This window comes from Acyrthosiphon pisum, chromosome A1 (genome assembly GCF_005508785.2).
Source record: "Acyrthosiphon pisum isolate AL4f chromosome A1, pea_aphid_22Mar2018_4r6ur, whole genome shotgun sequence".
In the NCBI taxonomy this organism is placed as follows: Eukaryota; Metazoa; Arthropoda; class Insecta; order Hemiptera; family Aphididae; genus Acyrthosiphon; species Acyrthosiphon pisum.
This window is the reverse complement of record NC_042494.1, coordinates 92,915,287-92,928,122: the sequence shown is the minus strand read 5'-3', so window position 1 is coordinate 92,928,122 and position 12,836 is coordinate 92,915,287. Positions and strand designations below refer to the sequence as shown.

General features: G+C 28.0%; 1 protein-coding gene across 1 annotated transcript; it reads left to right on the top strand.

Annotated features, from left to right (window-relative positions):
• The first annotated feature begins 177 nt into the window (after positions 1-177).
• LOC100570710 (golgin subfamily A member 6-like protein 6) lies at positions 178-9,244 on the top strand. Its single transcript, XM_008182013.3, has 9 exons — positions 178-347; positions 2,883-3,069; positions 3,560-3,754; positions 4,227-4,572; positions 5,609-5,788; positions 7,193-7,374; positions 8,236-8,448; positions 8,684-8,839; positions 8,899-9,244. The coding sequence occupies exons 2-9, from the start codon at positions 2,990-2,992 to the stop codon at positions 8,933-8,935; spliced, it is 1,389 nt and encodes a 462-aa protein (XP_008180235.2). The 5' UTR covers positions 178-347; positions 2,883-2,989; the 3' UTR covers positions 8,936-9,244.
• Positions 9,245-12,836: the final 3,592 nt, after the last annotated feature.

The following is a 12,836-nucleotide window of genomic DNA, read 5'->3' as shown; positions in this document are numbered from 1 at the left end:
TACTAACACTATTTAATTGTATAAGAATAAAATTTGAACTGTTTTTTAATAATGGGGAGTAGTGTTACGGAATCAATGTCTTCGGATGTGTTGGATTTGACAAATTTTGATACGTGTGGACATTTGAGTCCTTTTATATTGACAAGTCCGCGATCACTATTAGCGTGTCGTAAGGCTAGAATAAAGGCAAGTGGTTTAGTTTGTATTGGTATCTTTTTTTTGATATTCATAATTTTCATAGCCTAATGAGTTATTGTACAAGAGTGCTGCGGACATTTCTAAAGACCTTGATGTGTCAATTAAGTTAGCTTATCCAGCTTATCAACAACATGAAAAAATTAGACAAGGTAAGTATTGTTGAACATTGAAATAAAATAATGAGCGCTTGAAAAATGTCTAATTAGTTTATTCAAAAATAATGGACAGTTATTATTAATTATTTTTATCTGATAAAATAAATTTTTTATTCATAAGTTTAAAATCAATTAATTGAATATTGATAGGTAGGTACCTATATGGCTGTATGCTAAAATCAAATTTGCTAAATGAAATGATATTTTGTTAAGCTATAAATTAGTAGGTATCAAATAAAATACTCAACAATAGGTACATCTAAATTACAACTTATAAATAATATTTACCTATTTAATTTTCTGTAGGTTAGGTGGCTGTATATTTTCGGCACATTTATATACTTTCTTTTTTTGTTGAACTAGCAATATTGTGAATAGGTATAATATATAATCCAAAACACCAAAACCTAATTATAAAGATTTTTAAGGAAATAGGGGGTGGTGCTTTAAGAGTTAAGCCCGCCAAACATTTTTTAAGCTTATCCCCTAAATCTCACGCCATTTGTACTTATGCCATCGGCACACTATTCGTCCTCGTATCAACATTGTAAAATGCATCTGGAAACCGCATACTTTTGATTTCGACCCCAAAAAGTTCGATTAACATAAACGGCACACTATCGGTCATTGTGTTACTAAACTTATAGTGGGTTAAAAGTTAAAATCACTCACTATATTTAGTGCTAAATAACGGATAAGATAATAAGATACTTTACAATAATCATGCTAACACGTTTTAAGTCTTGAGTCTTTACTCTTTAGTATAGCGAGATCCTCGGTCTCTTAAAACAGGATTCAGGTGCCGCCCTACGCCCTTTACGACCTAGTTGCTCATTTGAATTTAAAGGCTACCTATTACATCCTTAGTACCTACCTACAGGCTACAATAGGAATAAAATTAGTAGGTATATAGGCACTTCAGAAATATTTGTAAATATATTTTATACCTATGTAACTTGGATTTTATTTCAATAAGTAAACTACCCAAGCGGTGATTACGTAATTTATATAAGATAAAATATATATTAGCTATATAGGTAAGGGAAAGGGAGTTTAATTATTAGATTGGTACTCTGCCGTCATAACTCATAAGCGAAAACGCCGTAGGTCCCCTGCGTTTTTGTGTTTTGTATTTTCATAAAATCATAACACCCCGTACATTTTAATATTATTTAAATATGATATATATTTTTTCCTATGTAATTTTGTTAGTAACTAACAATTCACATATATAAAAAATAGCTATTTTTAAAATGATTCATACCTTACTCAGCATTTTATTTAAAAATTTACAAAATGAACGTGTTCCATAAAAGAAAGTGAACTGTGAACATGAACGTAATTTAATTAAATTATCAAGTGAACTTTCCGAACACTGAACAGCTGTAAGTTTGATACCTATGTAGGTTGAATTCTTGCTTTTTAAAGTTTGTCTAATATTGATTTAGTTTTTAAAAAGTTCATAACTAGGTATGGGTGGGGGCGTGGGGCTCCCGTAAATCCTGTAAGTTTACTTGGTTACGGCACTAGGAAATTATTCAGCAATTAAATTTTCAAATAGGTTGGTCGATCGGTGTAAAGTATGAAATTATAAGTAAATCGTATTACTAATAAGTAGGGCTGAAAATGTAATGTCCTAAACATTATTAAAAAATAATGCATATATATTTTTTTTTATTTTGAATAAGTTTTGAACCAAAACATATTTTTTATTTTATTTTTTTTAAAAAAAATTGAACAATTTCAATCCTACGTGGAGTTTTAATCACAAAAAATAATTATTCTCATTTCATTTTCCATCGCCACTTGTGATTTCGACTTTACGTCGTACCTGTTCGATAAATTACGATTAATAAATAATAATATTCGATTAGGTAAAATATTGTTAGCTCACCTACAAAGTTACTTTTGTTAGTACCTAAACATTTTAATAACTCGGATATTAAAGTTTAAAAAATTTAACATATGAGTATATGACCTTAATATTGAAAATTGTCAAAAATTATTAAAAATTAATGCAAAATTATAACTTTTTATTCTTATTCGAAAATACATTAAACGTAGGTATATTTTATAAAACGAGCATCCCGTAACTAGTTTATTGGAATTTAATGCAAAGTACATCGAAATTCCCTTCCCACTTATAAGGAATAGTAGTATTACCTATAATAGTTATTATATACCTAGTTAGGTTATAACTATTCAATGACACTATGTATATAGGTAGGTATATTATATAACAGTTATACCTACTTAAAAATTTAATTTTTAATAAAATAAGCGTGAAGCGATAAGGGTATTAGATATCCAGCGTGAAATTTAAAACATTCCTATAATCCTATAAGTAGGTAACTAATAGGTATGCATTTTAGACATTTAATAAATAATTAACTTTTAATTGTTCAAAAACATTATTAACTGGCTCAATTTTAATGTCTATAATTCCACAAGGGTATCAAGATAGTAGGATTGGTACTATATTAAGATATAGGCAATTATGATTTATTATATAATATATGCATTATGTAGAAAAACTCGAAGCATGTAGACAAGAGAGAAATAAATTGTTGCTCTGTGAACCTATAACTGGTAGTATATCAACACGAAAAAAAAGAAAAAAATGTCTGAGAAAAGAAATGTCGTTCTATCGAAACAATATTGCTTCAAATATGCGACGCACCAAGTCTATTCAAAATAAATTAAATGAAGATGAAAAGTAATTATTTCGTTATAAATTATAATATATTATTATAGTTTGATATGGGTATAGGTACATACTTTGATACCTAGCAATAAATATTTTTAAAAATACAGTAATTATTTATAAATACATAAAGTGCTCGGTTGGGCTGGATCTAAAGAACCTACCTACTGATCGCTAGAATGCTAGATAATATTAATTATTATTATGTAATAATAAAGTAGTAGGTAGGTAGTTTAAATTTTCTCACCTCAAAATTAAAAAAAAATATAAATTTACAAATAATAGTGATTATTCTGTATTATCATAATGTACAAGCTATTTATAGCTACCTATACTTATATAGTTATATATTGTAATATAACTGTAAAATACATATTTTATAGATTAGATAGGTACAATATACAGCCCATCCATGTAGCCTTTTAAAAATAAAATTAAAGTCCTCTATCTATTTTTATATAGAAACCTATACATAATATATATAACATCATGTATAATATAGAACCGTACATCATCATGTCACAAAAAGACGAAAACGCCGTTGTAAAAAATCGAAAAGCATAAGTGACCTGATGGAATTAAAAGACCTGTGTAAAGAAGTCGACAGGATTGCAATCCTCGAAAGACGTGAACCAGACATGACGACTGATAAACGGAAAACTGTAAAAAAACGTTCACGATCTGGGAACGCAAGTCGGTACGTATATATCAATTTTTTCGTGTATATACTTATCGTATAATCATTATTTATTTTTGGAATAAATATGCAAAGTTCAAACATTTTTGAACTCTTCTTTTATGTGATTTATTGTTTTTAAATTATATACGGCATGATTGATTGTATATACGTATAATTTGCTTATATAGGTACCTACACGACCACGAATAGTGTCCAAATGATTCATAAAAAAAAAAAATTCTAAATGTCTGTCACAAACTTAAAAGTAAATTCTAAATACTAAAATATTATTATAGGTAGGTATGTGTTATAGTTAAAGTTATATGTACGTTGGTATTAGCTATCATAAAAATGATAATTTTTCTTGAAGAACAACAGCTGTATACTAGTATAACCTATTCGCACTACCCAGTACCCACACACACACACATACACATTATTCTGAAGATATTATTATTAATGTATTTAAAGGGTATTATTGTGTTTTCAGAAGCTTATTGGACATTAGTAGTATTCATATACCAGACCAAGACCGAAAAATTTTGGATAGTATGAGGCGAAAACGTGAAGAAAAACAGTATGGAGAGGATCTAGCGCATAGAGTTAATGTATTTTGGGAACAAATGCGGGAAGAGGAAAAACGATTAACTAAAGAACAAAAGCAAAAATGGCAAGATTTCATAACGGCAAAACGAAATGTAGAAAATGGGGTTAAAAATATGCGTTTGGATGAACTGCGCGTGGCATTCGAGAATAACCAAAGACAGTTGGAGGAACATATAATACAAAAAGACATAAAAGTTAATGAACTTAAACAACAAATTGGAGACCGCAAGGTATAATAAATTATCAATAGGTATTCTTAACATGATAATAGGTGCGCTATAATTTTAATTTTGTCCCTGTTCTATACATATTATGTGTTTGTTCAGTTGTATTATGTACCTATACTATACCTACTTTTCATCCGTGTTCATCTTTATTTGGTAGGTATACCCGTACTGTTACTTATACTCACACAGCTTGCATATCATATAAGAATCTCGGGTCACGGTGTTAGTGTTCGCACTCCTCCGTAACGCCATGCGGTCATCTTAATGATTTTTTTTTGTATATTTGGTAGGTATGAGAATAGGTCGTAAAGTATTTACTATTTTTCACCATCCTAAGTCCAACCCGAGGAGGTGCTCAAATGGGGATTTTGGGATTTAAGGTGGACATATATTTGTTTATAAAATGGTTATTATTGGTTTTAACTCATAGGAGAAATAATTAGTAAAAATTAGTATTTATTATTTGGTTGACATTGATCAATATCGGGCAGATCAGGTGCATCAAATCAAATGTTCGCACATTGCCTACTTGAAATGCTGTCACACATTGTCCGCGATCCGACGTAACCGGATTGCCTACCAGGGAGGCTAAGTTGCGCCCAAAATGAGTTGAACAATCACAATTTTTTTTAAATTGTAATTTTTTACTGGCAACGAAGTTCACCTAGTAATTTATAAAATATATCGTATGCACATTCTGTAATAACGTAATTTGTTTAAACTTATTTTCAATATTTGCACTTATGTACTAAATTAAATCAAATTTTAACTTTAAATCCTCGACCTCACTCAGTCATTCATCTGACATATTGTTTTACGTAAATTATCATTTCTAAGCATAGTTTTTCATGTACATATCGTATTATGTATTATTACGTATTATTCGTTTTATGTATATTTTAACCTATCTAGGTAAAATTATTAAATGTTTGCAAACTATTGACACTCGCTGTATATAGAAAAAATATGTAATCTAATATTTCGGCTTTCGATTAATTAGTTAGTTAAGTTTTATACCTATTTGTGTATGTTTTTATAGTTGTTTGAAAATGCATTAAAACAAGACAAAGAGTTCAGGAAGCAAAAAATCGCGAGTGACAATAATTTTTATGAACAAATGAACACTCTTCAACACAAAAAAAGATTGCATGACATAAATCTTTTGAAACAGAAAAAAGCGGACGAAATAAGAAATAAATCACTTCAAATAAGTCAAGAAGTAATTTTAGTTCGTTCAAGAGCTGTTTTTAAGATTTCCTTAAACTTTGGGCCTTTATTATTATTTAATATTTAAATACATCAACTTTTTTTGAAGATTATTATATGTAAAATTAGCATAAATAATACTGTACTTTTAATAATAAAACCTATTAAATCTATACGATGGACAGGTGCTAAATCTTAAAATTCAAACAAAATCGCCATTATGAGCTGATGTCTTCAATATTTTTAAAATTTCAATACAACCATCAACTATTACTAACTATCACATACAATTCAAAAAAATACTTAATAAGAACTTGAAATATGTGCGCAGTTATGTTTTTACTTTTTAGGCAATTTAAGTTAATTAGATATTATGTAATCGCAGGCCACAGCTATAGTTATATATATGTTAGTTAATTTGAATAACTTGATATTTATCATCCATTATGATCATGTGCTAAGAAGACGCCACATAAAACATATGTTTTCGCACTCATGTAATTTATCTACATCTTACAAATGTACAGCATAACACATTTTTGCTTAGCAAAACCAATTTTGTGTTATTATATAGATTTAATATTTGAATGATTGAATGTTAAACTTAAAAAAAAAACTCCGCTGTTTAAGGCGTTGGATATAGGCAATTTAAATTACTTTTTGAGATTAATGCAAATTATTAAAATACTATCTAATTCAAAGTAATTTAAAAGTGTCACTACTAACAATGGTAATTGTATAATAATGGCATTATATGGTAAAAAAACGGTTTTTGTGGGATTAACTTATACGTGAACAGTATTTACAGCAGTTATACCAAATGTTCACACTACGTATAAGAGACCTTTGTTGTTTATTATTGATGATAATACTCACTAATTTGTACATTTAAATGATATAAATGGAAAAAATGAATCTTGATAATTTAATTATTTGGATTATTTTTAAGGTATCAAAAACAAAAAATACACTAGGTACAACATATTTAGTGTGCTTCTACATCTACATATATGTATTGTGAAAATTTGGTAATTTTACTGTAAATACTGTCCCCATAATTTTATCTCTCGCAATACAATTTTAAAGTTGGTTTGGCGTCTTCTAAAGGTATTTTTACAATAATTCAATATTCTAAGCGAGTAATTAGTATATTACGTGTGTTATACTGATTTAAAAATGGTAATAAATTGTTTAAAAATCAAAACATCGTGAAAACACTACGTAAAAACATAGATTTTGTTCTTAATTGTTAGTTTCATAGTAGGTTTTTTCATTCTAATTTTAAATCTGATACAGAAAAATTGGTTTTTATGAATGGATTACGATAATAATATGTTATATTTAAGTTGGAAACAACTCATGAATGCGTGACAACCCCTTAATGTTAATACATTTTATATTGTTTTCATCTTTATAGAGAATTATGTCATCAAATCGTATGGAGGAATTGCGACATGCTGTGCAATTAGAGCGAATTCAAGCACGTCATGACGATACGATCCGTCGAAAGTTTGATGAGTGCCAAGCGAAAGAACGAAAAGCTTTTCAAAATCATCTAGACAAAATGTCCATGCGGATGCGAGAGTTGGCTAATAAAAGGTGAGCGTTATTTGATCATGATCAATATGAACAATATGCTGTCAGAAAGAATAAATCCTTATCGTATTATTGGTATTTGTAACGGAAGAGGTAATTGGAGTTTAGTACAAACGTACAATTTTGTAAAAATTGTGAAAAATTCAATATACGTAGGTCAAACTATAGAATAAACATAAAATGGAATAAAGGAATGTCGAAAAAGTCTGTTAAATTGGGAATTACGTATTTTACATAGGTATCTAAATCCTAATGTAGCTTATTAAAATAATAAAACAACATCAAATCAATGTTGTTACCTACTTCAAATATTAATCATTAATCATTATAATATATCTACATGGTGAAACGAAAGAGGATATTACATATATAGTTACCCGTAAATGGTTTAAAACGTCCATCGTTGCAGATGTCGTATAATCTGAAAAATAAAATGATGCACCAGAGGTACATTGTACCTAGAGTCTTATAGAATGATGATACTGTGGTCAGAATGAGTATTTTATAAAATACTGTACCTAAATATTTTGCAGATTTCGGATTTTGGTCGAATTGTAAGAAAATCTACAAGCATCTAATTCAAAACTCAAATGCTATAATTATTGATAACCTATGATATCGATCATAGATCATTTCAAGAAATCGTTTAAAATAAAAATATGCAATAATTATTATTTTAAATTTATTAACTTAACAAAATATAGGTTATACTTTATTATTATAACAATATATATGCTATTTAGCTGAAATAGTATATTAGAGGTATAGCTAATTAATTATGTTGATCTGATGGTAAAACAAAATTAAAATTAAATAACCGTTACCTGATATGTTTATATTAATAATTATACATAATTTTATTAGTTTACAGAGGGAACAACACATGGGTCAAGTTCATAGAGTAGCTAGAGAACTTGAGGATGGAATGCAAAGATGGCAAGATCGTATAATGTTAATGCAATACGAGCAGTTAAGAAGAGCGAAAGAAAATGCAGCTCTGTATACTGATAATAAAAAACTCAGAGCAGAGATAGAAAATAAACGTAGAATCTTAGAGCATTCTGCTAAAATACAAAGGTGAATATTTCTAAAATATGCTAATAGTAATAATATAATTGAAAATTGAACTTTATTTCGACTAATTAGTAATTATATACATATACGTACACGAAACAGACACAAAAAAAAATACTCAGATCAAAAACATTTTGTGTTTTGTTACCCAAGCCTTGTTAATTTTTTTAAAGTATCATTATAAGATTTTATATTGAACTATAAGTTTGTTTAACAATTATAAGCAAAATATTTTCAGGGTGAAAGAAGCTGAAAGAGAACGACTGTGCAATATCAAAAAAGAAATTGAAGAAGAAGAAAAGAAAATAAGAAGAATTAAACAGAAGAAAAATTTAGAAATTCAAATGGGTCGAAAACTCGCGTTAAGTACAGCTGAGCTAAGAAAAGAAATTAGGTTAGTAAAATATGTTTATTTTAAAAATAAATTTAAATGTAAATTGTTTCATTTTCTAGACGCAGTACGGAATTGGATTTGTTTACACAACGATGATGAATATTATTTGGTGTAACATATCTATAGACTATAATATTACAGAGAATCTAATCTGATTTGATATCTTAGTTCTTCACTAATCTCAAAAAACTGTTTAGAAATCATTTTAAAATAAACTCTTACTCACAGCAAATTTAGCGAATTATTTTTTATTATAATCATAGTGCTTAAATATTTAAATTGTGCGTTTATGGGATTGTTTAGTCTGTTCGGTTGAATCGTGTTTCAAATGTTTTTAAGTCAAATTATTATCGGACAGTAAAACTGCTTCGATTTTCTTCAATAGTCTCTTGTTCGATGGGAAAGTGAATCTAGTTGGTGTTTCAGGAGGTCAAAATTCCCAATAGTTTTCAAAAGCGCCTGAAAAGACTACATAAAAATTAAGGAAAAACGGGAATTTTTACGCAAAATCGGTTTTTGTCAAAATCGAAATTGGTTTTTGGTGTAACTTTATAACAAATGACCGTAGATACATTAAATTTTCACTGAACATTTATATTAGCCTTTGCTGCACACTATAAAATATTCAAAATATTTTGACTTATTTTGAACTGTTTACGGACATTATTAATATTCAATTTTTTAAGTTTTTTTTTTCTTGAATGTCAATAAAATTTTATTTGTTTGGCAAAAAAGCATGAAAATTTAATACAAGGCTCTAGATATATTGCTACAATAACAGTTGAAAAATATTAAAAATACATCGGCACAATTTTTTAAAATATAAGCATTTAAAGTTCGAATTTTGACAAAATTTATTAAATTTCAAATTTAATAATTATTTTGTAGTTAAAAATGTATAAGATAATCAACTTATATAGCAAAGGTTTGAAAATTTAAATAAAGGTTTCACTTAAATAGCTAAATAGTTTACATATATATAAATTACTTTATTCACTATAATATCATAAAATATAGGAACTTAGTAAGATCATAGGGTGACTTACCGTCTTCGCTCAGAATCGTTTTTCTTATACAATGATATACCATTTAATTCAAATTTAACACCATCCATTACCCACTTGTAACCTACTTTACAGCAGATTGGCACCCACTTGCCCACCTTTTTTAAAAATGTATTCATGTTATGTTACAGTAACGTTCTCGCGGTATTTGTTTATTCTAAATTCAGGTCCTAAATTTAGATCCATGTGCGATGTGACTAAACGTCCATCGCTTAAAATAATACGGACATTTGGGGGGGGGGGGAGGGGCTTGGCTAAGCCACTGCATACATATGTTTATATATTTGTATTTTTAATTTTCACCGTAGCTATGCGAGCTACCTCAAAATATGTAATAAATTTATTATTCTAATCTACTACTGTGCCGTGGCTTAGATGTCGTTCATATTCAAAGGTTTTTCACTAAAATGAATAGATGTCATTTCTGTAGTCCAATAATACATACAAGTTAGTAATACATATTATATGCTGATATATTATTATAATTAAAAATACAATCGATCATACAATGAACGGAATCGAGACCAGCAATTTAGACGAAATTTAAAGTTCGTGCTGATTTGTGCTAACATTTCGCAATCGCTATGCGAATATAAAACCCATTCTGACGCTATACAGGTGCTTCGCCGTCGTCGACTACAAAGATAGTCGTTGACCACGATTGATACAATAATAACGTCATAATACTCGACTGAGGTGTACCTAAATTGCCTATTCAACACGCCATGTGACAAATTTTTTATTTTCCGAATTGAGCGATGAATGGTTTTTCAATTTTGTGTTTTCTTCGTGCCTGACGTCGCTTTTTGGAACAGTTAAAGTGCTTATTTCTTCAACTTTGAATGTGGTGACTGATGGAAAATCGAACCCAATAGGTACTTTTTATTTGGAACGCGCTAGAGGGGGGGGGGGGGAGTTAAAAAATAAAAATAAAAACTCGAGAAAATACTATACTAAACGCTAAACGGTAAATAGTAAAATAGTAAATATTTTAATAGGCTTTATTTGAAAAGACTTTTTTGATTCTGAGCGGAGCGAGGAAGCTATTGTTTTTACAATGGTGTTTATTTATTTTTTTTTTTATATCCTGTATACAAAATTTCTTCCAGAAGGAGTGTTTCGATTTCAAAATATAGTACCCTATCTTTTAGCAAATTGGATCAAGATGGTACTTTAGAGAGGTCATTTTTCGATTTTTTTAATAGTTATTTAATGCCGCGGGAAAAATTACCGGAAAATTAGGAAAAAACGCTAAAAATGGGATTTTAATTTCTAACGCTTTGTTTATCACCGAAACGAATAAAAAATTATAATTTTTAAATATTAATTCAATTTACATGATAAATAAATAATAACAAAATATAAAATATCCAGACTAACAAACCGTCTCCGCTCAGAATCGTTTTTCTTATACAATGATATTATATCATTGAATTCAAGTCTAATACAACCATAATACAATGACCCACTTGTAATCTGCTTTACAGCAGAGCGAAATCCACTTACCTGCTTTTTTCAAATCTAGTTTCATTCAAAACTTTATTTTCTTGCTCGATTTGATGTAGAAAAGACAAAAGTTTGAGTATTTCTTTAGTATGACAATAATATTCTCAATGTTTTTAAAAATATAAGATGATTATGAAATGCAATATTTTCAAAATTATGATGTAAATATATATTAGCTTAAAACTTCAAACCTGTCTTTTAAAATTGTTCATGTTATTTTGTTAAATATACACTTGAATTTTTCATAAAACATTTATATTAGCATTTGCTCATTAGGCCTTTTTATATTATCACGGTACAGTAATAATATACTAATTAATTGGGTGTTGTTTCATAATTTATATTGAAAATGTGTGTATTATAATTACAATATTATATTATTTAAATGAAAAAAATTACTATCAAAATGTTGATAGCTGAAACAAAAATAAAACATTTAAAATTAATATACCTTAATTGTCTGCATATTGTTAAACATTTAACAAAGGAAACATCTAATTTAGCTATACATATAGAATAATTGATTTTTTTAAATAAGCCAATTATTATACATAACTCTGCCAACACATATGTTGTGCACCTAATTTATAAATTTTAGATTCTGAGTGGAACGATGAATGTATTGATTTTACAATGATGTGTGTTTTTTATTTTTATTTTATTTTTTTGTGTCTGTGTACACGATAAGTAGTCGAAATAATGCTACGATTTTCCCAGTAGTTTTTAAAAGCACCGGGAAAACAAAAGAAAAATTAAGGAAAAACGGGAATTTTTACGTCAAAATCTGTTTTCGAGAAAATCGATTTGGTTTTTGGTGTAACTTTAAAAAAAATGACCGAGGATACATTAAATTTTGACTGAATGTTTACATTTCCATTTTCTATACACGATAAAATTTTCAAAATATTTTGACTTATTTTGAGCTCTTTACGGACATTGTCAGTTTTCATTTTTTTTTAGTTTTTTTTTCTAAAAATATCAATAAAATTTTATTTGTTGGATAAAAAAAGCTTGAAAAATTTAATAGAAGGCTCCAAGTATATTTTTTTCAAAGGAAGATGAAAAATACTAAAAAATTCTTAGTCACAGTTTTTTTTTTATAAGCATTTAAAGTCAAAATTGACAAAATATGGAAAAATCACGAAAATTAGCAAATTATTTTGAGTTAAGAATTCGTAAAAATTTTTCTTTTTAAATCCTAAGAATTTTTAAAATGTAATACAAGATTCCTTATAAGATTATCTACCTTTATCAAACAAAAAATTTTCTATAAGAAAGTCAAATTAAATTTTTATGATCGTTTGAAATTCAAATTTTTACAACATTCACTCGATTTCTCATGTAGCGATTTCCTTATTTTGTTGTAATTCAAAAAACGAATAACTGTAGATACATGAACATTTTACTGAATGTTTATATTAGCATTT

What these genes read in the sequence shown, in the direction of transcription:
- LOC100570710 (XM_008182013.3), top strand. Translation starts at nt 2,990, where the DNA reads ATGTCGTTCTATCGAAACAATATTGCTTCAAATATGCGACGCACCAAG. An exon ending in AACAAATTGGAGACCGCAAG is followed by an intron (nt 4,573 to 5,608) that starts GTATAATAAATT and finishes ATGTTTTTATAG; the next exon opens with TTGTTTGAAAATGCATTAAA. An exon ending in CATTCTGCTAAAATACAAAG is followed by an intron (nt 8,449 to 8,683) that starts GTGAATATTTCT and finishes AAATATTTTCAG; the next exon opens with GGTGAAAGAAGCTGAAAGAG.